Here is a 23,726-nt window from a genome sequence, read left to right as displayed (position 1 = left end):
GGTGCATTTTGGCTGCCTCTCTTTTTCAGCCAGCTCACACATCAGCTCTACAGGATCTGATTATTTAGGCAGGCTGAAAAGTAAATTTATCCATGGTCTATTCTGCAGGAATAAAAAAAAAATTAAAAAAAAAAAGAGGAGACTATTTATATTGGAAATTTCTACATATTAATACTGGGAGCTATACTTTTGTGCTTTGAATTAAAAATGCTTTTATTCTAATCAATTTTGCTAAAAGGGTGTGTCTAAAGCAGTAAAGTTAATTTAACATTCTTGGCTCAGTTAATATTTTGCTAATTCAGTGTAGAGTTTGTATAAAAGCATTTTTAAAATTTCAGCATTTGACAAAATTAGTACTCATTTTATGATAATGTTGTTAATTTAATGCTTGACTTGGAATTATACTTCAAAGTGAATTGGAAAAACATGCCTTTTCTTTTGTTGTTGCAGATATCTCTGTTCATGCACCAGTGAACTGACCTTAAATTTTAACATAGGCAGCACAAAATCACTCTTGTGTTTCAGTCATTTTTTTTGCAATTCAGTCATCTAGTCCATCAATTTCAGACGGATATCGCAACAACCTACCCATGAAAGCTAAAATGATCTTTACCATTATCCTTCTATGTTTATTCTCTGGAAAGACCTGCAGTGAATTCTGCTTTCTGATATATATACATTTATATCTATCTATAGGTATACGGAAATACATGCAAGAATTCATTCTGTTAATCACTGTGGATTGTAAAGCCATCCTTGACACTCACAGTCATTCAAGTTCAAAATTTTGCTTCACCTAGTAAGTACAGGCAGTTTGTCCAGATTTCCCACACTAATAAAGCTCTTATTCCACCTCAAACTTTGGGCTGGGGAGAAAGGGGGTACTTGGCCATTTCTCTGAGACTTCCAGATACCCAGGAGCCCTCTCAGAGCACCAGTTTGGAGTGGCCTTTCAGGGCAGTCAGCCTGAGCAAGGCGCAGCTGTGCGCTGTGTGAAGGTTTGGTCTCCACCCTCTGGGCACAGCAGATCCATTTTTGCACACACTGCACAGCTGGACAGCTCTGGAGACAGAGGGGATGTGCTCCTACAGAGGGGATTTCTTGGACTGACATATGTGTATCCTACCTTCAAATGAAACTGCTGTCACATCAGCAGGCTATGCCTGAATTACAAAGAGTAAGATACAATCTCACTCAAACATTTGTCTACAGATAAAAGCTGTATGGGATTTTCAGGGCTTTCACACCAACAGCCTCTTGTGTGGGCTTTGTTGTCTCATGTTTTGATCACTGGAACATCTCGGTTCTTGACAAATTTCATTTGCCCTGCTGGCACTTGGTCAAAGCAATGCCTCGGAAGCAATTTCTGCAGATAACATAAATCACAGTGACTGGCTTTGCTGTGTCCCCTCACTATGGCTTTCACACAGCACATTTTGAAAGCAGTTCATGGTTCAGCCCCAGCCTACCTGTGCCATTCCTCATTGAAAGGCCCACTCCCTTGTGCACAGCGCAGGTCTCTCTTGCTAGTTTGGTCTATTTTCAAGCAAAAAGATATTTTTTGTTTGTTTACACTGTTATTTTTTTTTGTCTTGTGAGAGAGCAAGAGGAAGTTGAGTCAAGGAAGGTTTAGATTTTACATACCGGGAAAAGATTTTTCACCCAGAGGGAGTGAACAGGTTCCCCAGGGGAGTGGTCACAGCATCAAGTCTGACAGAGTCCAAGGAGTGTTTGGCAAACACTCTCAGGCATGTGGTGGGATTCTTGGGGTGTCCCATGCAGGGCCAGGAGTGAGACTTATGAGGCTGATGGATGCCTTCTAACTCAGCATATTCCACGATTCCATGACATAGTACAAACAGCTCCCTACAAACTCTTCCTGCAAGGCAGCAGGACAGCTCTTTACCCCCTCTCCTCCACTCCTGTCATGCTTTCCTTGTTCCCCTACATTTCTGTGGTACCTCTTTCAATGCAATGAACACCTTCAAGTTCGTATTTGCACATCAACATCCTAAAGAAATTAAACAGCTGAACTCATAAGCATAAAAACACATTCTTCATTGCTGTTTCTACTTATTTAAACAAACACACACATATCCGTCCTAAAAGAGGTTCTAGAGAGGAGAGAACCTACAGAGGAAAAAATTACCTCAGATGAATGCTGTAATTAGCACAGTAATTAGCTTCTTTCTAAAAATTCAGAATTTCTGATACTAGCCAAGCACTGCAGGAGGGCTGCAGGGTTGGAGAGGGCCACAAAGTGCCCTGTGCCCTCACAGCCAGCACCAGCTGTGGCTGGGGACACTGCAAGGTGCCCAAGTGGAGGCACAGCACGCTGGGGACTGTAGTGCCTGGAAAGAGCCATCAGCAGCTGGAAACATCTGGAAACAGAGCTGGGAAAATGTCATGGTGAAAGGGGAGTGCTGCTGGACGCCGGGGGCTGTGGCTGACCCATGCCGGGGTGAGGACACCACTGAGGGAGCCAGGCTGAGGTGGGGACACCCTGAGGGACGGTGGCCAGGGGTGACCCAGCTGAAGGGACAACAACGAGAGGGAAGGGCCAGCGAGGAGGGGCAGGGAGAAGCTGCTGAGACGGAGCTGCTGCTGGACACCAGCCCTTGGCTCAGCTGCCTCGCACCTCACCCTGAGAGGGGAGAGGCTGAAGGCAGCCCAGGCGCTGGGACTGGCCCCACGGAGGGGTTGGGCACAATTTCAGCCTGGGCAGCTGGGAGGAAAGGCTCAGTCGGGTGATTCTTTCCTTTTCTCAACACAAATTCAGTGACCAGAAGCTTGTGTAATTTGACAATAGGTTATGTAAAAAATTCCATGGCTCCATGGTGTTCTACACACTCAGCTCACTTTCAAATAAACTTTAAATTGGAAAAAGTGATGATTAGCTTTTTCGTACTTACTTTTAAAAAGTATTTGCACAATATTTCCATTGTACTACTTAGGCAAAATCATTAGTTTGGATTCAAGTTACATATGTTTTTACTTTTTTTTTTTTTTGTTATAGATGAGCCTTTTGATTTTCCCAAAGAAAAATTTTCACTTAAAAAAACAACTTTTTTTTTTTCTTCCTACATAATTCACAGTAACTGTTACAACTACTGATAAACACAGATTAAACACCAGAACCAGCTGGTCATGCATCTTAGTAATTACTCTAGTTGAAACATTCTTTTAACTTACAGAAGTTATTTAGATTACAGTTAATCACATTTTTTTAAGGACAGTAAATGTTTTTTTTTGATAAAATTATGTAATTATGTCTTTATACAACATGAGTTTCTGCTAATTATGCAATTATCATGCAAATAAATTGATATGATAGTCTGAACTGCTTGTTATGTGTTAAAAATACAGGATATGTGCATATACTTCATGCACATATATTCATTTTCTAGACAATCTCAATGATTTACACTTGTGTCTCTGGGGTCATTTAATTTAGTACACAAAGGACACTTCCCTTGTAGCAAAAAACAAAAAGGCCAAAATCTTCCCTATAGTCAAGAAGTTGAAGACATTTACGCATTGGAGAAAACCATTTTTTACAAAGCATCAGCAAGAGAATATCAGCAAAAGAAAATTTATGTAACAACCAATTCCTCCTCCCTTCCCTCCCCTGCAAATCATAGTTCTGATGTCAGTTTTGGATTTGTTGAAGTCATCCTTACCCCCAAGATTAATCCCATTACTCTTAAGTACAGTAAAATCAGCCTCTTGTCACAGCTTTAAAATTTGTACGTGCAGCACGGAAAACTCAGTACCATACACAAGAGGAGCTGCTGAGGATCTGATTTCTCACTGCTGTTAAACACCAGCAACTCCTCGACACAACTTACACAGACATGCATTTCAGAGCAGAACATGAACATTGAGGAGTTATGCTGGCATTTGATCACGCCATGCAAGCCTTAGCAAAAGCTAAAATCTGAATCTATTAATTCTTACATTTCACCCATTTTGCAGTATGCACTGTATTGCAGAAGCTGAGGGGGAAAAGCAGGGGGGAAGGCAGACACACCCTGAAGTTAAAAGTTAAGCTAATATACCAAGTTCAAGCAAAACAAACAAACAACTATTCTTTGCAACCCCAGAGTGAAGACTACTTCTTTAAAGGATTTCAAATTGCAAGTCACAGACAAACAGCCTGAAATTTCTGACACTTGAAGAAGCCTGCACTGAAAAAACATAGTGTCTGTCCAGTGGGTTCAGATAGCATCCATCACCTGTCTACAATATTTTTAAAGTTGTTTGAGTGAAGTAAAACATGACAGATAGCAAGAAATTATGGAAGAAAAATAGTAAAAAAAAAAATAACCTGAGACACTCACAGCAATTATATTGAAGAAGTCATCATCTCCAAGGGTATCCAAAATAGATGAAACTGTCTGTTTTGCAATAGTCAAGCGAAGCCCTTTCATACTGCCACTGACATCCACTAAAATTACCACATCTTTTGGAGAAGTTGCTGCCTGGATGTACCTGAGATGAAAGACAAAACTTCTTTTAAATACTGAACTTTTCATCATTTCAAATTTCTTAAACACTGGCAGTCATCAATTGCATACCATTTTCTGTTTCTGCAGTCAAATGCAATGACTCCATTCTCATCAGGCTCCCATTTAATTCCTGTTTAAAAAAAACAGAGGATAAAATATTAAACTAAATTTTCACAGTACCTGTGGAAAGTGTATCTCTGGTATTGGGGCTAAGTAGCAGTTAATGGAGTTTCATACTTTAATCCAACAGGCTGTGCCATCATAACATAGAAAATACTGCAGGGAAGAAAAGTTCCTAAAATAGGGCACACAGAAATAATTTCTTTCCTCACTCCTTTTTAGCCTACTGTAAAGTGAAACCTCTTCAGGCCTACTATGTTCATTGCAGTATTTTCTCAAAATTCTTGCCATTCTTGGTCTTTGGTTCTGGCAAGCTTTATCACATCTTGCCAAGTCCTTTCCAGACCTTGAGCACTTCCAACCCATGGCTGGCTCCAGCAGCTCCCCTTACACTGCCTGCTTCACTCACAGGTCATACTCTGAATTTTCACTAACATCACTATGAAGAGGTAACATCTCCTAGTTGTGGGTCATAAGAAATATGATTAAAAAAATCTCCAAGGGAAAAAAAAAAAAGACAGGGAAACTCTTCCTGCTTTTTGCACTCATTTTCTAGCAGAAAACAAGAAATAGCCTTGAAAATGAGGACTAATATTTGAAATATCATGAAGCTTGGGAACTGAAATATAATCTAAAACTAACAGAGATGTAGTAGCCATTACTCTCAGCCACTTTCAGACATACAGGCTTAAAGTGAACTTGCTTAAACTCAAGACTTAGAGAAACATGGGTTGCTGTAACGAGATCACGGTTTGGATGGATGAGAGATCTCTGAAGTCAGGTCTTAGAAAATGTGGTTTATTAAAAGGGGGAAAGGCCCTGCTTGGATTTGCCAGGCGCAACTCGTGGCAGGCCCAGGGAGAGAGGAAGAAGGAGAGAGAGGGAGCGAGGGTTCCAGGTGAGGGTCCCAAGGGAAGGTCCAAGAGAGCGTCCGGTCCCTCGGGCACACCTTATCAGGGGGCTTCAAGGTGGGCTGGAACAGGACTTGGGCCAATGGGGTCACAGATACCTGATACTGCAGGGGAGGGTCACAGGTGTGGGATGAACCATACATTGGGGTGAGACAGAGCATTCCATTTGACCCTTGGACCTATCTGCAGGTGAAGGGCATTGTTTAATCAGAAAGGGGGATTGCTTTCAGCCTGGCTATACTATTGTTTTCTAGTTATTCAGTAGTCAAGGTTTGTTATTTCAAATCTAGTTCTCATCTCAATGTCTGTATTTTCCAAATCTTTTGCCGGGCAATCATATTTATAAGGTTTTCCTATTTCATCTTCCCCAACAGGTTGCTAAACTACAGCAGCCAAAGGAACAATACCCACTATGAGCCTGATTCATAGTTACAGAAGCTGAGAATCAGTTTATTTAACTTCATAGTTTATTATAATGTGGTAAATTTTGTATAGGATTAAGCATAAAACTTAATAGGCAGCAATATAACATATTTCTATAGAAATATGCAATTGACCATATTTCTGTAGAAATAATACAAGTGATGTGATTGCATTTTATTACAACTGGTGTGAAAATGAGCTTTCAAACAAGTTTTTAATTTTTTTTAATGTAAATTTGCCAGGTTAAGTGGAAGTTAAAAAATAAAACAACAAATAATGATGAAGTCTTGCTGTGTGCACTGGTAGAGCACAGAATTCAAGCTAAGTACTATATGAAGGCTCTAATCCTTTTGCTCTCCCTCTCACAGCCTGTTTGGAAGTTATTTTTCATGTGTCTGTATATGTCTATCTGAATAGAAATGTTTATGAGTACCTGAGTTATCATGAGGGTTTCACCTCCAAATAGAAATTGGTAGAAAAAATTCAAAATTTTCAAAACATTGATTGGAAATCTCTCTAAGAACTAGATGAAGTAAAATCAAACCTTCAAGTATCTGTGGCAGTCAGGATTTGGGGCAATACTCAATGCAGCCATGGAATTCTTTATTGCATTTTAAGAACTTCTCTTCTTCCTACCTGGATATTGCCTGAAAAATCCTTTTGCACTTCCAAAGTACTGCCAGATGAGAGAAGGGTCACGATCAAAGTTATCAACGAACACCTTATTTAAAGATTCTGACCAATAAACTCCATTTACAATGGCTGGATCTGGAAAAAAAATAAAGAACACACACAATGAAAAGTGATTTTATTAAGTAGAATTCCATAAAGTCTATCATCTTCAGCTTACACAATATCCAAAAGTCTATTGACTGAAAACTGCTGCAGAACAATTTTAGTTTCCTTTCTCAAATAAGTGATCCAAAATAAGTATTTCACTTAAAGAACAGAAGTAGGGCTCAAATGGAGCAGAGAAACCTGGTACTACTTTTTAGATAAGTTAAAATTGCTCTTTAGAGCATCTATCTTGAACCACCACATTGCTTGTTTGGAGAACATAAAGAAGTCAACCTAATTTAGATTATTTACTCAATGTACCTTCCCTAAATGCATGGAATGTCTCATGGCAACACTTTACTTTTTTAAACATTAAATTTGGTAATGTTTGAATGCTTTTATGTTGGAACAGAAAGTGAAATGCTTTTCTTTTGCACTTGAATATGCATAAAAACACATCTCATGGCAAATACCACTAGTTGTTATTTGGAAAACACTGAACCAACATTCCACAACAATTACCCAGTTAGTTTTTATTTCCACAGAAAGAGAACTACAAAGCAAATCCCTGATGTTGAAACTGTTCTGTTTAAGACATCCCCATCTATCAATCCCTAAAACCCCAGGCTGCTCAAGTATGCTTTTAAGCTGCAGATTTGGTTCAATAGTGGGAAATGAGAAATCAATTAACATGTCTTAGAAAGTTACTGGATTTCAAACTGAGAATTGTGAAAGGTGAGAAACAATTAAGATACAGGATATTCTCAGTTCAATCTTATGTGAAGTCAGCAGAATAGAAAGGAAAAAAAAATGAACTGAAATCACAGATGCATTATTTAATTTGCAGAAGTGTGCATACATGAATACACAGTAACATTTGCTCAAGCATTTGAAATAAGGCAGCCATTAGCTTGCAAAATAATGTCACTGTACTGATTTTAGAAGACTCCTTCAAATGTGATTTTAATGGAGTGGAAAAAAGGCAAATTGTTATCTTCCCCTGCATTCGTCAAGAAAAAACAGCAGAAAAATGGAAATGTCTCAGCTACACAACTTTGCATGTTGCTTTCACCTAAATATTTAGGTTTATATAGATGAAATACTGAAAAAGCAAGGTCAACAAAGCACATGGAGTGCAGTTACTTGTTTCTCTAGAAGATGACATATACACTTAAAATCTGCCACACCAGACACATATCAAACAAACTGATGTCACTGGTCCAAGGCCACTAACTTCAGTCCTGCCTAGCTGGCAAAACCCATTGTCCAGTGGTTTCCCAATCTGCAGTTACCCCAATAATGAGCTGTGACCAAAACATCACAAATCAGCTCTCAGGACTGAGATCTATCATTGGTTTGCAAAAATATGCTCCTATGTCAGCTACACAAAATATCAGCATTTGGACATTACCTGAGCATTAAAATGAGAATTCCCTTCCTCAGCCCACAGGAACCTCCCAGTAACAGTTCAAAACCTGATATTCTGATTCTGCTCCTATACTTCGTGTAATATGGAGTATCCAATTCACTAAAAATTGCAGTGGCACTGTTGACCTGTTTATCACAATCCTGAGATAAAGCTTAATTCATCTATAAGTTTAATTCAATAAGTTTATTTCATCTTTGAAAAGAGCAACCAAGGTCAGAGGGCTGGGTTTGGGTTTTGTTCTTTTACTTTTCCTGGTGTTGCTAGAAATCTCTGTTTAGAGGAAAAGAGAAGAATTTCTCAAGCCTCTAGAGGGCTACAGGCTCTTTATATGCCCTGCAGTCATTAGGATTAGTGAAAAGCCAAACAAATCAAACAGAATCATTCTATATTAATGTATATTTAAAATAACCTGCTGTGCTTCTTAGCAATGTATGTTTGGATGTCATTCCAAGACTGTGCATTGTACCTTGGTATTTTTCAGTTTTATCAATTCACTGGATGTATCCTATCCTGGATTCCTCAGGCCCTAATTTTTAATGTCCTTTCCTAATGAATCAGAGCTCTAATGCCACTCGTGAGCAGAACTCTCTGCCTCCCAACCCAATGACAATTTACTTTGAATTCTATATGCATTACAGTTCCAGAAGATTATGACACAACTTTAGTCATTCACCTCTTATGTTCTGAACTGCAGTCTTTCCAGTAGCATATAAAAAATATATTTGTATATAAAAACACAAATATAAATCACTTTTTAAAAATCATATTGAAATACCCATGGATATTTTCAATTACTTTTTTTAGACCATCTGTGAAGAGCCACCTAACATGTTTATATATCCATATTACAGATTAGAGAACTCCATGGAAATAAAAAGTAGGAAATTTTCCCTGAATGAATCTGCTGGAGTCCATATTCTGCATTAGGCTGACAACATTAATCATCTATCTCCTGATCACTCTAAACATTAATCCAGTGACTCTGAAACTAATAGACTTATTTTTTTAGCTGGAAGAAGCAAAAAGCAGGCATTTTAAATAAGAGGGCACAATTAAAATGTGGCCTATGTTCATTATATTCCTTCAAAACGAAAGTTGGTGACAATTTCCTGCCTTCCCACACCCTGCATGTCTCTTATGCTGGCTGTTCTTTTTACAATATATTAAGTTACATTTTAGGCACCAACCACATTAATAAAAGATGCAGATAGGGCTACAATCAGTTTGATCCTTGTAATAAAAGGAAAAGTGGTGTAGGGACAAAGGTAGCCACAGAACAAAACAGACCTGGAGGTCGTGAGTCTCTGCTGGCTGCTGTACCTTCAGGCTTTCAGGATTTTGCACTGGAACTCTTTGTTCTGACCATTATAACTCTGGTACCTGGGTGCATCTCTGTCCACATGCAGCATCCCAAATAGAGCTGCATTTCTGACCATATGTCTCATTAAAATCCTACACTCTCACCATCTAATAACCTGTATGTTAAACTTGTATGTTAAAAATGTTCTGGGCAATTTCCAATTTTAGTAATTACACTAAACTGTTTAAATTCCCCCAGTACTTCACTTAGAAACAGTATTCTTAAGTTTTTCAATTGCTGGTGAACATCATCTGCATCCCCCAGATAGTTAAATGTCAATGGTGGTAAATTAATCTCTGAGAATATTCAGAAATTTGGTGAGGGAGAAAAAAAAAAAAGCTTAATATAAATGCAAAATCATCATTGTGATGTTATGGGGCTCAAAGATAATAAATGTAAATAGCTTTTACCACAGTTCTTGAAATATGATTTCTGCTTTTGCTGCCTGTCAGATAAAATAGAATAAAATATTCCCTTTCCCTTGTCTTTTAGATGAGCTGGTTTGCAATTATATGGGATTTTGCTCCACCATTGTTTGTGTAGATGTTACCTATTTTTACTGACATTTAACATAAAACCAACCTCCAGGAAAATAAGTACAGTGACACCAAACTGAAATGAGATTGCCAAAGAACAGTACAAATGCATGTAGCAATTAAGTGGCTGTCACAGATCCTGCTGTCCCGAAAAGGACTGAAGTCTCAACAAAGGCAAGGAAGGGGCACAGACTAAAAATGTGCAACAGCCAAAGGTAATGACTTTTTTATGTTCACAGAATCCATAAAAGTATCTAGAGTATGCTGAGTCTATAGAACAAAACTAATACCTACACAACCCATTTTGCATTTCAATTATTGCAGCATGTTTTACAGAAAATAAGGGAAACCACTGAGAATCTCAGTAACTACGAAGAAAGTATGGAATACTTCTCTTCCTTGCCATACTGTGCTTCAAGAAAAGAAAAGTGTCTAATGATCCTTAGTCTTTTCTCCCTATTTTATTCCTTTTTTGATATAATCATTACTTTCTCCTGGAAAGCTGTCAGAGATGCCAGCACTGAAATTGATCTTTCCTCCTGTAATATCTGGCAGCCTCAGCAGCAGCCCTAAACTGCAGAGCAGTTCTCTCCTACCACAAAGCAATGCAAGCACAGCCTACAGGCCTAAGCACTGGAAAAGGAATGCAAAATCCTGCATTCTTTCTGGCTCAGAGATAGCAACAATATTAGCTTAGTTTTTATGACATTGACAACATATTTAGTCTGGTCATATTCTAAAGAATAACAAAATCACATACTTTGCTGGGACATATACCAACAATCTAATAATTACACTACTCAACACTAATATGAATGCTTTTCAGGGTGGTCCAGCATACTCAAGAGCTGGGGCTGGATGCCAGTTTTGGCAAGAGCCTTCACTTTTTTCTCTCTCTTCCCCTCTTTCTGACTCCAGGGTAATGTGGATGCATCAGCTCACAGATCAAAGCATCTGGCCATCTGTAGACATAAAAGAAGGTGTTTGTCCATTTTGCTTCATGTGCTGGGAACTGTTCACCAATGTCAGAAATCACATTCTCTCCTTGCAAGAATACAGGATGGTAAAGACTTCAAGTACGTGACTGCATAAAGGCATAGCAGTAGGCATTTAGTGCCTTCATCTTCCAACATTTCCCTAATAACTTTACCCTTCTCCTTTGAAGTGGCAGCAGAAGAACTGGAGTATGGCCAGATGTGTTTATTTTTATGCTGAGTTTCATGAGTGCATTTGGGTGATGCTTTGTATTGTTTTATGGTGGGGGGGATAGTGTTCTTTTTTTCTTTGGGAGGGGGTGTAATTTTTTTTTTAATTAACGAGATGGACTGACATTCAACTTTAGCTCATTTGAAAGCCAGAATTACAGCTGCAAACTCCTCACTAACAGCATTCTGGGATAAAGATTCATTCTGTCTCCTAAGGGCTTGCCTTCTCATGAGTTACAGAAAATGTCCTGCAGCAAATCACTTCACCCATTTGGTGATGGCTTGGCTGGACTTTGCTTAACTTTTCAGATGTAACAGCTAAAAGCAATCAGTGTGGGGGCTGACCAGGGGGCAAGTTAGAGCAAAGCTCTGGAAACAGCATATAGGCACCAGCTCTGAAAATAGACCATTAACTTCTGTTTTAAGTTAAAGGGGAAACTCAGAGCAGAAGTCAAGGACATCCCAGGATAAAATAGAAAGATTCTGCTTTAATAGAGCTGTTGTCCCTGGAGCCAGGTATATGGGGCAGTTAGACCTGTCTCTAACATGCTTCTAATAGGGGGGATTGACCACCCAGCAATTGCTTTGAGCTGAGAGCTAAACTCAAAAACTAGTCATCCTGACAGATAAATTAATTCATGTTACTGCAGATAGGATATTTCAGTGTTTTCAGTGAAACATACTCATTTCCACACTTCTGCATGATACAAATTGAGGACTATGAAAAATAAAAGGATAGTAAGAAAATACAATACCACAGAACCATAAGATGCCACAATGTAAAGAGAAAGGGTGAACAACATGGAAAACCACTGATAGAAGTGGTTTTCCAAGTGACAAAGAGAAAAAAAATTCTGAGAACACATGAATTAAGAAAATTGAACAGAGGCCTTATATCCATTGCATTTTCATCACAGAAGCAGAAGTAGTCATGAATAGTTCAAAAAAAAGGAGCCAGTTCTAGCACACAGCAAGCAGAAATTTCTGCACAGTCTGATGGAAGAGTAACTAATAGCAGCCTGGAAATTCAAACCTCTGGCAATTGGCAGACCAGGAAAAGTGTCACAACAAGCAATAGAGGAAGCCAGTGGAACAGACTGCAAATCAGGGAAAAAGAAAGAAAATGTGACTGCTGCTAAATCCAGCCAACTGTGATGTAAAATATTTAATGCACAACATTGCAAAAGGGACAATTTTATCAGAGCTATTGTCAAAGTGATGAATGACAAAGGCAAGGCACAGCCTTGGAAATAAAAGTCATCCTTACAGAAATTTCTCAGAGGCAGATCCACCCACCAGTCTTTACAAAAGCCATTTGAAACACAAGACCATGCAAACCAGTTAACTAGCACTTCACAAAAAATGTCCCATTCCTATTGCACAAATATTCAGAGACATGGAGTTACAGGAGCAGGCTGACTTAATGGCACAGCACAGTGCAGCTGGGACCAACAAATAATGCTTTAAAGGAGGTTCCAAAGACATCCTGTGTTTATCAACACATCATGCTTCTTGCATACAGCAAACGGAGGCAAGAAAACCTTTAGAGAGAAATGTTTTAGCAGGTAAAATTCATCACAGTAGTAGTGGGCTATAATAAAATAAACCTCTACTACTCAGTTCCTGGGAGCATCAACAGAGTATGAATGTGCAATTATTGGATATAACAGCACACTTCTCTACTACCATGGCAAATCACCATCTCTTATCCTCTCAAATCAACAGGCCCTTACTTCTCTTGTCTTTTTATAATCCTTGCCCAAAAGACTGCACAATTTGAGTAAAATGGAAGTGCCTGTGTAGCGCCTCCTTGCCCAAAAGACTGTCTGCACAATTTGAGTAAAATGAAAGTTTTACTCATACAAGATATGAAAATGTTCAGCTGGTTATAAAGCCTCTGAAGATAGTAATAAAAACACTGAGCAGATGTACAAATGTATCTTGGGATGAGTACATTACAAAATCCATTATGTATTCTTAAACACTATTTACTCCTTCAGGAATGTGCCAAATAAAAGCTGCAAGACACCTAAATAAACAAACTATAGTGTAAAAATGTCTTTGTACATTTTTAGCCAAACAACATTTTGAAACAGTTTATATTGTAGCCAAGCACACTAATGCTTAACCAGAAGAGCAAGCCGCCTTCTCTTCTTCACACAACACATACCCTAGAAAAATCAAAGGGTCTGTGTAATGCAGCAGCATGGAGAAACAGATTATTACAGTATTCTAAAACAGTAGACAAAATGAATATGTATAAACCATTAGAAAAAATATTATTATTCTTTGTCAAATGTCAATCTTCTTCACTGCATAGTAAAGTTACAGTTTTTACTTTGCCAGACAACCATTTAATTAATGCATATTCACTCCCAAAGTTTTCAAAAACCCAGCATTATTGTCAGTTTCTTGTCCTTAAAAGCAACAAGGAGGTAGGGGTGGCATCATGATTGACAGAGGCACGTCAAGTCAAAAAGCCTCTTAATATTGTACCTGAGATAGTGTTCAGTAACAAACATTCACTGGCTCACATTTGTCAGAAGGCAAAGCCCGGCTCTGAGTAACTAAGCAACAGCTGCTGGATCAGGAGTGGGAGACAGCAGGGCTTTCTAGAGGAAATACTTCACGTTTCCATGTAGCCTGGATCTGACATAGAGTTGCCATGGTGATGAGGATGTATTAGAAACACACAGATTAGATCCACAGCCAGAGACAGACTAGAACACAGCAAAGATAAAGCATTATAGCACACATCTTGCATGGCCATGCCAACATGTCCAAAAGGCTTGCTGTTAAAGACAGAGATTTGAGAGGAAAAAAAAATAAAAAAAAAAATAATCTGTGAAGCTAAAGCCCTTTTCAAGAACAAAGCAGCAGCCTGAGTAAATTCTCGGAATCATATTTGAGGCAGAATTTAAGCAAAACCAGATGGAAGAAGCAGAGAAGTCTGTGCATCTCTGTCCAACAGGCAGCAAGAGTTAAAACAAAGAAATATGGGAAGATAGGACATTCTCTGCAACCTTGATGAAATCTTTTGGACTAAGAAAGCTCCTTTTAAATTAAACAATGTCCAGTGTTAGGAAGACAGTGCAAACACTGTCCTAGAGACCTTAAAATGTGAAGACAAACAATTCAAGGGAAGGATCTCAGTATATAAATATAGTGGGCCAGGAGAGTATGTGACCATGAGTATTTAAATAACAACTCCAGGATGTTGAATGTTCAGAAGCAAAGTCCATAAAATCATATACAACAGTGACAGACATGATTTTATTTCTTAATTTCACACCTTACAGGAAAATGGTTTTGCATATGTGCTAGCTGCAGATTATAATCTTTCTGCATCACTTGAGAAATGATTTTTTTGGGGTCTAATATTCTAGAAAATAGGTAATCTCAATTTTGGCAGCCAGTTGGAAGGCATTGATAGGAAAGTATGACTGAATGATATTCATAGCTCTTTTTAAGTATCAAATTGAAAAAACCTCACTTAATCAAAAAATGGCTGTGGTTCATCACATTTCAATATCTTTTCGAGAAAGCACTATTACATGCAGCAGATTTTTTTTCCTATGCAAGCAAAACTTTTGATTAGAGTCTGCATTTATTGACTTGTAGTGCATAAACGCATCTTTTAACATGCACTAGGCATCATGCAATGGAAATGCCATTTGACACAGGTAATATCCTTTACCAGTCTCTAAACTGTTCAAGCAAAACTTAAAGAATATTTGTGAAGTCTAAGTCAAAGATCTCCTTTTGCAAAGTTTCCAGCATTCAAGAAGTAAATAAGGTAAGCAGAAAAACACAGGCTACACCTGATGTCTTTTCTGTGAAAGACATTGAGGTCAGAATTATTAACACTTGTCTTCTATTCATATTGTTTGTAAGTAATTTTAAAAATATTGGTGATTATAAAGGTAGAAAGAGGCAAAGGATGGAAACAATTGGAAGAAAATATTTTGCAATAGAATAAGAGAGGGAAAGGTTTTAAATCAAAAGATGGTAGGTTCAGACTAGATATAAGGAAGAAATTTTTTAAGGATGAAGCTGGTGAGGCACTGGAACAGGTCACACTCAGAGCTGGTTGATGTCCCCTCCCTGGAAATGCTCCAGGTCAGGCTCTGAGCACCACAATCAAAGAGAAGATGTCCCTGCTCTTTGCAGGGGAATTAGAGTAGATGACACTTAAAGATCTCTTCTAACCCAAACTACTCCACAGTCAATCCACAAAACAATAAAAGAGCACACAAATAATTGATTGCCAACTTTCCACAGCAGTGATAATGATAATCCTAACAGAAAGCTTTTAAACAAAGTTTTAAGTCACATGATAAAATCTATACTTTCAACAGCCAGTGAAATGATAGATGACAGAGACAAAGGGAGGCACAAAAGACAGTGCACATGTGCTGCAAAGAATCATGTCATGAGCAAAGCTGTAAGACAAAGAGATACAGCCTCTTTGTGCAAAACAGTATTGCAACATTATAAAAAACCCATGGAAAGGAATTGAATTGTGAAAATGTGAGCAATTATAAGAATTGAATTTAAAACCATAAAAAATATTTATAGTCATCATGTCCTCAAAATAAGTGAAGGCCAAATACACCTTAAGAGCTGTAAGATACTTTTTAATCACTTTTTTTTTCTATAAATCCATACTTACACAGAGTGTTCATGGTTACGGAGTCAAAATGGATGTTAATATTTGAAGGTATTCCAAATCCATTGACATGGAATTAGTGTGGTATTAATTTAAGGAAAAACGAATTTATACTATTATTAATGAAGACTTCTTTATCTTTTTACTTATTATTGAACTTTAAAGTGTATTTTACAGTCATGAACCAGTTTTAAAAAACATGAATTTTACAGCTTGATTTACACAGTTTGTCTCCCAGCAACATATTGTGTGCGCCTTATGTTTGTTAGTTGAGTTGACATAAACCATATCTCCTGTTGACAGAAACGCTTGAAAATATTCATGGACTTCAGCATCCATCACTGAAAAACTCTGCAGTTATGGAAAGCACTGATAAAATTGCTTCCTGTACTTCAAAAACTCCAGAACTGCTGCTCTATCACAGTATCAGGATGAGAAAACCAGACGAAAGACAGTTAAGACAGACTTCTCTAAGTTAAAATTTGTATTATTGCTTTCAGTTTTCAAAGCAGCAGATTAACTTCAGACTGTATAATTGATCATCAAATTTTATTTTCTGTCCTGATTCTGTCCACTGTGTCACTAAAGACAAAGCAGTATCTTGCACTAAGGCTTCTACTTCATTATCAGGATAAATACCTGGCAATCTGTAATCTAGTGGAATATTTTTCTTTTGGGCTTTGTTTTGTTTGTTTGGTTTTTTTCTTCTTTTAATCTCAATCAAAAAAAAAGGATTTGGAGCAAATAATTTTCACCTGACCATGCACAAACTGCTCTCCAGCTGCCTTAACAAAAGATCTTTCCTGTAACATACATGTATTTCCTAATTTAACAGAGAACCAAGCCTGGCAATGTAAAAATGCAGAAGTAATTTACTGAGGCACCTGGCAGTTTATGATAGCAGAGATTTCATAAACTAGCCAACCACTGGGCTGCTGATAGGTATTCACCAAAGACAGCCAATCTGATAAGAAAAATCCTCCCTAGTGCCAAAACTGCAACTAGCAGAATTTACAGACCACAGTCTAATGTCAGGGGTAGGAAAGAGGGAACTCTTATTAGGGCTCCTCCCCTCTCAAATACATTATAGTAGGGAATAAAGATTTCATTACAAAATTCACAAAAACATGACAGTGAACTCAAAATATAATTCTAAATCACATGGCAATACTATGAAATATAACTTGCTCGATGATGTGAAAATTCACTCTTTTATACTGGTAGACATGATGAAATGTCAGAAATAGCTGTAGGTAAATGCTGACAAATGTATTCAGTATAAATCATGTCAACATTAAAAAGAAATCAGTGTAAGCACTGGGCTAAAAGTTCACCTAACTTCCTGAGTTTAACATGGATAAAACTGAAACATTGTTCATTATTATAAGCCCCCTTCTCCATTATAATAAAAGCGGGAGAGTAAATTTCCAGACCCAACATTTTTGGGGAAATTTTATGCTTTATTTTGACATATCATTATTAGAATAGCTAATTGATTCTAACATGTTTTCTTCTCCATGCAGAGAGCACAGATCCTCCCTGAAGCAGAACCTAATGCCTTTTAGGTGAGGCAGATATTGATATCAGATTTCTAAAAAGAGAAAATGCATGTGAATAACCCTCTGCACATGCCCAGACACTGGTATTTCAATTCAGCTGGAGCAGCAAGGGAAAGGAAGGTACCAAAAAGGCATGGATGAAAGATAGTTATTATTGTAGACTTCACAAGTTAATATGGTCCTTTAGTGCCTTGTCCACTACATTTCACACACACCAATCAACATTTCACCTTGGCACTTCAAAGACAGTAATCAATTCTTTTCACAAAGTTCCAAGGCAGGAGTGGACGTTTCCATGTTCAAACTAATTTGAACAGACATCACTGTAAATCAACCTGGGAAGAAAAATTTCCAAAACTGAGTCTGTTCAGAGCAAATCTGTTCATGTGTACCAGCATGGTGCTGCTGCATGTGCACCTCTGAATGGCATTTAAGAGTTTATGTGATATTCACCCCAGGACTTTACTAGGAGTAAAGGGCAAAAAGCCCAAGCTAAAAGATACAGATGTCAGTTCCACAGAATTCTACAGCACAGGCTTCCATCTCCTCACACGGAGCACAGAAGTTGAGCACGTGTTGAATTTCAGGACCATGAAAATGTAACTCTGTGTGTGACCGTGGCACTTGGGGCTGTGCTGAAGCCAGCTCTGAAACGCTTCAATAGTCACAGAGCTTAAAGGGAGAAGCTGCGCCTCAGGCTATACAATGGAATCTCACTGGAAACAAGCTCTGGGAAAACAGGCAAGCACTAAAATACTGGTTACAATACCATCCTAGCTCTCAGAAGTGATCTGTGTGCAGTACAAAGACAAGGCAGTGCAGAGCTGTGATCTGACTATCTCTGCATGGGCAGGAAAAGAGACATCAACCTTGTACTGCAGCTCAAATTAAAATTCTTCTGATGCAGGACTTGACAACTTAGTTGCAGAACTGTGGTCACAAAACTGTCTTGTGTCCATAATACTTCCTGAAATACTTCAGTGGATCACACATATATGTCAACATCCTTTGGTGTGAGAACAGACTACACCATTCTCCACCCTGTAGGAGATACATATATATACACATATAGATATATATATATGTACTTTCATTTATGTCTATATACATATGTCTTTTCCTCAGACATTCACAAGTGATAAAAACAAAAATACACTTAAGATATATAAGAGTATTTAAAATTGGAAAATCTGGGGGTTTTATCCAGTAGTTAAGTTTGGACTCTTTGCTCAATGACTTTTAATAAGTACAAAAGATTCAGTGGATAACTAAGTCTTGCAAAGCTGTAGAATGCACTTAATTTCACTGTCAGCTCTATTAATGGGATGAAGGTGTATCCTCTAGGAAGTGTTTCTCCATTATAAAACCGAGCAAGTAAAACAAGATTATATTTTCAGTAAACTAGAAATGACAACAAAGGAAAAACCTCCCATTACTTTAAATCAACTTATATAAGCCTACTTCCCTTCTATTGCCAAGATAAATTGTTTTACTTTGATGGTTTTTTTTTCTTTTTTCAAGGCAAAATCAAACATATTTCTCAAGATGCATCTGATCCAAACAAAGAAATTATCCTTTCTCCAATCTACCTCTATTGGCACATGTCTGCCTCCTCCACCACATCTCAGAGATACTGTCCAGGGCTGCTAGATAGATTCACATATGGACACCCTTACCCTACTTCTGTCAAAATACCCAATGAGCAAAGTCAAACTTGGCTGATTCTACAAGGCATTTTTATTTTTAAAAACATTTAGAATGGTTGGCTTTGGGTGTGTAATATTTTAGTCCAAAATCTCAATCTTAGGCCAAATATGGAGGCACAGATATTTTAAGATTTTATGAAATATATGGGGGTTAGAAAAAAATAATAATTTTATATATGAAAAAGCTCTCAGGCACAGAAGTCTCTCTTTAGTTCTAAATATCTTACTGTGAAGAAACTGTTACACTGAGAAATAAATTTTAAAAGGAAAGGAGAAGTGCTTGCATCCTGATATTTTTGAATTATTGAAAAGAAGTGAACCTGGGCTCCTCCCCTTTCTACAAACATAAAACCCACCTTGTCATATAAACAAGGACCAACTACAAATTCCCAAAACTAGGAGTTGTTTTCAGCTAATATCAAGACAATGGATTTTCCCATGTGTTTCCTGGATTTTATGCAATGCTGCTATAAATGGATGAGATCCTGCTGTGTGTCACCCCTGGTACTGTACTACTCTAGGCTTTGCTTCTCAACAGGTGTCATAACTTAGAACTGCCTGAGCATGTGTCACCAAGACACACTGACCCTCACCTTGGCTTTGGTTTTCCTCTAGATTCCTCTGAAAACTACATTTATCCAAGTATTCATAAGCCTCTTCCGTGGAAAAACTGCTGACTGAAAACTCAATAGCAGAAAATATGTCATTGCTGTCCACAAGTAGGAGTAAATATGAGGTGACAGATTTAGGGAAAAAAAGCCAAAAACTGGAGTAGGTTCTTCATCCCAGATACAGCACATACTTTGGACAAAGAATATGGGATCTTGGTTACCTATATTCTCATACTAACAAAAGGTAAAACACTGCTCTATTTTTCTTTTGTACACTGTCAACATCTGCAACAGCAGTTTTGAGTCTTCTTTTATCATTTCCTTGTGTACATAAGTCCATTCTAGACTCTTACTCTCCCCAGTGGCAATCCTCACACCATGCTCGCTGTGGATGGTTGCCAGAAAGCCCAGCCCACATTCCAAGTGCTACTTTCTAATTATATGTCATGTTCCTAGATTCTTCTAAACATACTACTGTCATCTCAGAAAGTATTAAATCAAATTTTGAAACCATATGAACTTTAAATTATTAATATTTTTTTCATTATCATTGATGTCTTCTACAATAGCTGTTTAAAATATACTGATTGATATGCAGAAAGTTGTATCTGAGTATCATAGGAATATGTAGCTGTGGAAGTGTACATGCAAGATATGTCCAAGACAGCAGCACATCCCAAATAATTTACATTCTAAATTAATAGGAAGACATAAAAAATAAGACCTATGAGAACTCATTTTGTGCCTCTATGTAACCAGTAAAAAATTTTAATAAAAAAGCCCAGCACCTGAATGAAACAGTGCCTTATTTACACCTAGACTCTGCCTTTGCATTGCCCAAACCAGATTCAGATTGATTCTGTACTTCCAAAAACTAAACTTTCCTTCTAACATGAAAAACATGCCTTTGTTCTTCCCTTCTTTTTCCTCTATGAATATTTTTATATGGCTAATTCACTAAGAACCTTTTCCCTGCTTTCTGTCAGAAATCTACACAGTTAATAATTGTCAAATTTGTGGATGGAAGAACTACTGCTTGTTAAGGCAGTTATCACAAAATGTCTTAATTAATTAATCATTACTTGATTGTTAATTAATTATAATTAATTAGTGTCAATAATTAATTAATTATTCATTGTTTTAAAAGATACTGCCTTGCAAATCGTGTGGCTGTGGGCAATGAGCCTATAGGTAATGAGCACACGTTTTGTTCAAAGAGAAGAAATAGAATGCAGTGACAGATTTAGATTCCCAAAGTATACTTAAGCATTTCTAAAACAAAACGTTATAATGAGCAGTCTTTTTCAGGAAAAAATGAAGAAGGCCAATTGCAGGAGAATGATGTGCAGTTTAAAAGGACCACCAGCTTTTCTGCAAAATGTTGTAAAGGTGAGGGGTTCCTATAGACACACAGGTAAATACATTTAACTCTAAAGCACAATTATCCCACTCATTGCTCTAAATTCCTTCAATGTATGAACATTATAGGAATACCAAAATATTTCTTTTCTGAACTGCATAGGCTTTATATTCCAAATACCAGTAATATTTATGTTTTTAACAACAATGGCTGTCCACTTGTCGTGGTTTGACATTGGCCCAACACCAGGCACCCATGAGAGTCACTCACTCAGCCTCCCCTGCCACAGCTGGGCAGAGGAGAGGAAAAAAATGTTAGCAAAGGCTTTGTTGAGATAAGGACCAGGAGAAAACACTGCAAGGGCAAAACAGGCTCAACTTAGAGGTATGAAGTGAGCTTATTACTAACAGAATCAGAGGAGGATAATGAGAAGTAAAAATAAACCCTTAAAACACCTTCTCCCCGTGGCTCCCCCCTCCTTCCCACCAACAGCACAGGGAGACAGGGCACAGGAGTTTGTTTCAGTTCATCACAGAGATTTTTTTCCGCTGCTCTTGAAGGACTCCTTCCCCTGTGAGCCCGTGGGGTCCCTAGCAGGGAGACAGTTCTCTGTGAACTTCTAGAGCAGCTGGTCTACAGCACCTGCTGCAACGTGAACTCCCCTCACGGGCACACAGTCCTCCCAAAACTGCTGTGACGTGGGTCTCTTCCCACAGGGTGCAGTCCTCCAAGGACAGGCTGCTCCAGCCTGGAAGCATGGCCCTCTCTCTCCACTGGGTCTTCCACTGGATCACAGCCTCCTCTAGGCATGGTGGGTGGATCTCTGCATCCCCCGTAGATCCCCACAGGCTGTGGGTGGATCTCTGCATCCCCCGTGGATCCCCACAGGCTGTGGGTGGATCTCTGCATCCCCCGTGGATCCCCATGGGCTGTGGGTGGATCTCTGCATCCCCCGTGGATCCCCATGGGCTGTGGGTGGATCTCTGCATCCCCCGTGGATCCCCACAGGCTGTGGGTGGATCTCTGCATCCCCTGTGGATCCCCAGGGGCTGCAGGGGCACAGCTGCTTCACCATGGTCTCACCATGGTCTGCAGAGGAATCTCAGCTCCAGCACCTGCAGCACCTCCTCCCCCTCCTGTGCCACTGACTCTGGTGTTGCCATGTTGTTTCCCTCACATGTTCTCACGTCCTCCTCTTCTCTGAGTAAAAGCCAAAAGCTGCATGATTTTGTTTCAATTTTCTTCTTTAATATGTCACCACAGAGGCATTAGCACCCTCTGTAATTGGCCCAGCCTTGGCCAGCAGCATGTCCATCTTCAGAGCCATCAGGGATTGGCTCTGCTGGGCATGGTGGAAGCTTCCAGCAGCTTCCCACAGGAGCAATCTTTGTGGCTCCCCACTACCAAAAAGCTTTTCTATGAAGAGGCTGAAAGAGCCAGAAGATAAATGAAGAATAGCAATATGTTTATGTGCCAAGATTTTTAAGCCAATCTCATTTAGTGCCCAGTTTAGGGACTGTGAACTTCAGTGATTCCACAGCTGGGCAGGATCACTGTGATCATGGAAGTTGACCAGGCCAAACCTTTTCCCAAAGCTTAACTGAGCCCACAGTTTTGCAATTTGCAAAATAATGGAACCTGATTTCAGCCACGGGATTTTTACAATCTTTGGCAACCATATTATAGAGCCTGGTATTAGTAATTAACTACAGAATAACTAATTAAGCCTTTAATCATCTCTTGAATAAGCTAAATGAACTGAGCTCCTGTGGTCTCAGTCCGTGGCACAATTGTCAATTCTTTGATGAGTCCTGTGACTCTTCTCTGAACTCATTGCAAATGATCAATATCTGTGCAACTAAATAAACCTAAGTTAAGGAAAAAGTTTAGAATTAGCTTACAAATAGGGTTCTTTTTTTTTCTATGTTGACTCAAGAGCCCTGTGTTTAACTATTCCGTGATCACACTTGCCTGTTTACAACTGTGAGTTCTGGCTGTGGTTCTCCCTAGTAATTCAATAAAATAAAAACATAACCTGGAAATGAACAACAGGCCCTTTATAGAGAAATGGTATTCTGCAGACACTTGGTTATAAACCTATCAATATCTACTGCTTTTACCCTCAGGTTAGGATTAAATTAACTTGTTATCACCCCTCTAAACTACAGAGGGCAACAAAAAATTAAGTTCTCTGCTTGGTAAGAGGACCATTTCCAGACATTGACGAGCTACAAACAAGACTATTATGTCCATGTGCAAGGAAAATGCCAGTAACAAACCAGATTTCTGCTGTTGGAATACATTTAAATTATTTTAAAATGTTTTTTTTTTCTGCAGCTGCATAAAGTGACAATTTTGGATGGTCTGAATTACACAAAGTAGAAACAGGAATCCTCACAGAACTCCATCTTCCCCATAGCTACAGAAGATCCCTGTATGAGAGGCCAAGCCAAGATGCAACAAGCCCTTGAACTTTGGCCTTTAACTATAAGTAATCAGCATATAAAATAATTCAATACATAGCATGAGCACATATCACATACCTGAAGGTT

At 38.5% G+C, this 23,726-nt stretch overlaps 1 protein-coding gene across 3 annotated transcripts in view; it reads right to left on the bottom strand.

The window, feature by feature from the left end:
- The window catches only part of CACNA2D3 (calcium voltage-gated channel auxiliary subunit alpha2delta 3), a 390,394-nt gene that overhangs the window by 211,034 nt on the left and 155,634 nt on the right, over positions 1 to 23,726 (bottom strand). For all 3 annotated transcript variants that reach the window (XR_011003009.1, XM_068201787.1, XM_068201786.1), the window contains exons 6-8: positions 6,599 to 6,730; positions 4,578 to 4,638; positions 4,341 to 4,491 (exon numbers count right to left, since the gene is read on the bottom strand). Coding sequence is in view for 2 of the 3 variants with exons in the window: in XM_068201787.1 (XP_068057888.1) it covers positions 4,341 to 4,491; positions 4,578 to 4,638; positions 6,599 to 6,730 (344 nt within the window). In the remaining variant the exon portion in view is untranslated. The remainder of the gene's footprint in view (positions 1 to 4,340; positions 4,492 to 4,577; positions 4,639 to 6,598; positions 6,731 to 23,726) is intronic.

Source organism: Anomalospiza imberbis, chromosome 11, assembly GCF_031753505.1.
Source record: "Anomalospiza imberbis isolate Cuckoo-Finch-1a 21T00152 chromosome 11, ASM3175350v1, whole genome shotgun sequence".
Classification (NCBI taxonomy): Eukaryota; Metazoa; Chordata; class Aves; order Passeriformes; family Viduidae; genus Anomalospiza; species Anomalospiza imberbis.
This window is presented reverse-complemented; position numbering and strand designations above follow the sequence as displayed.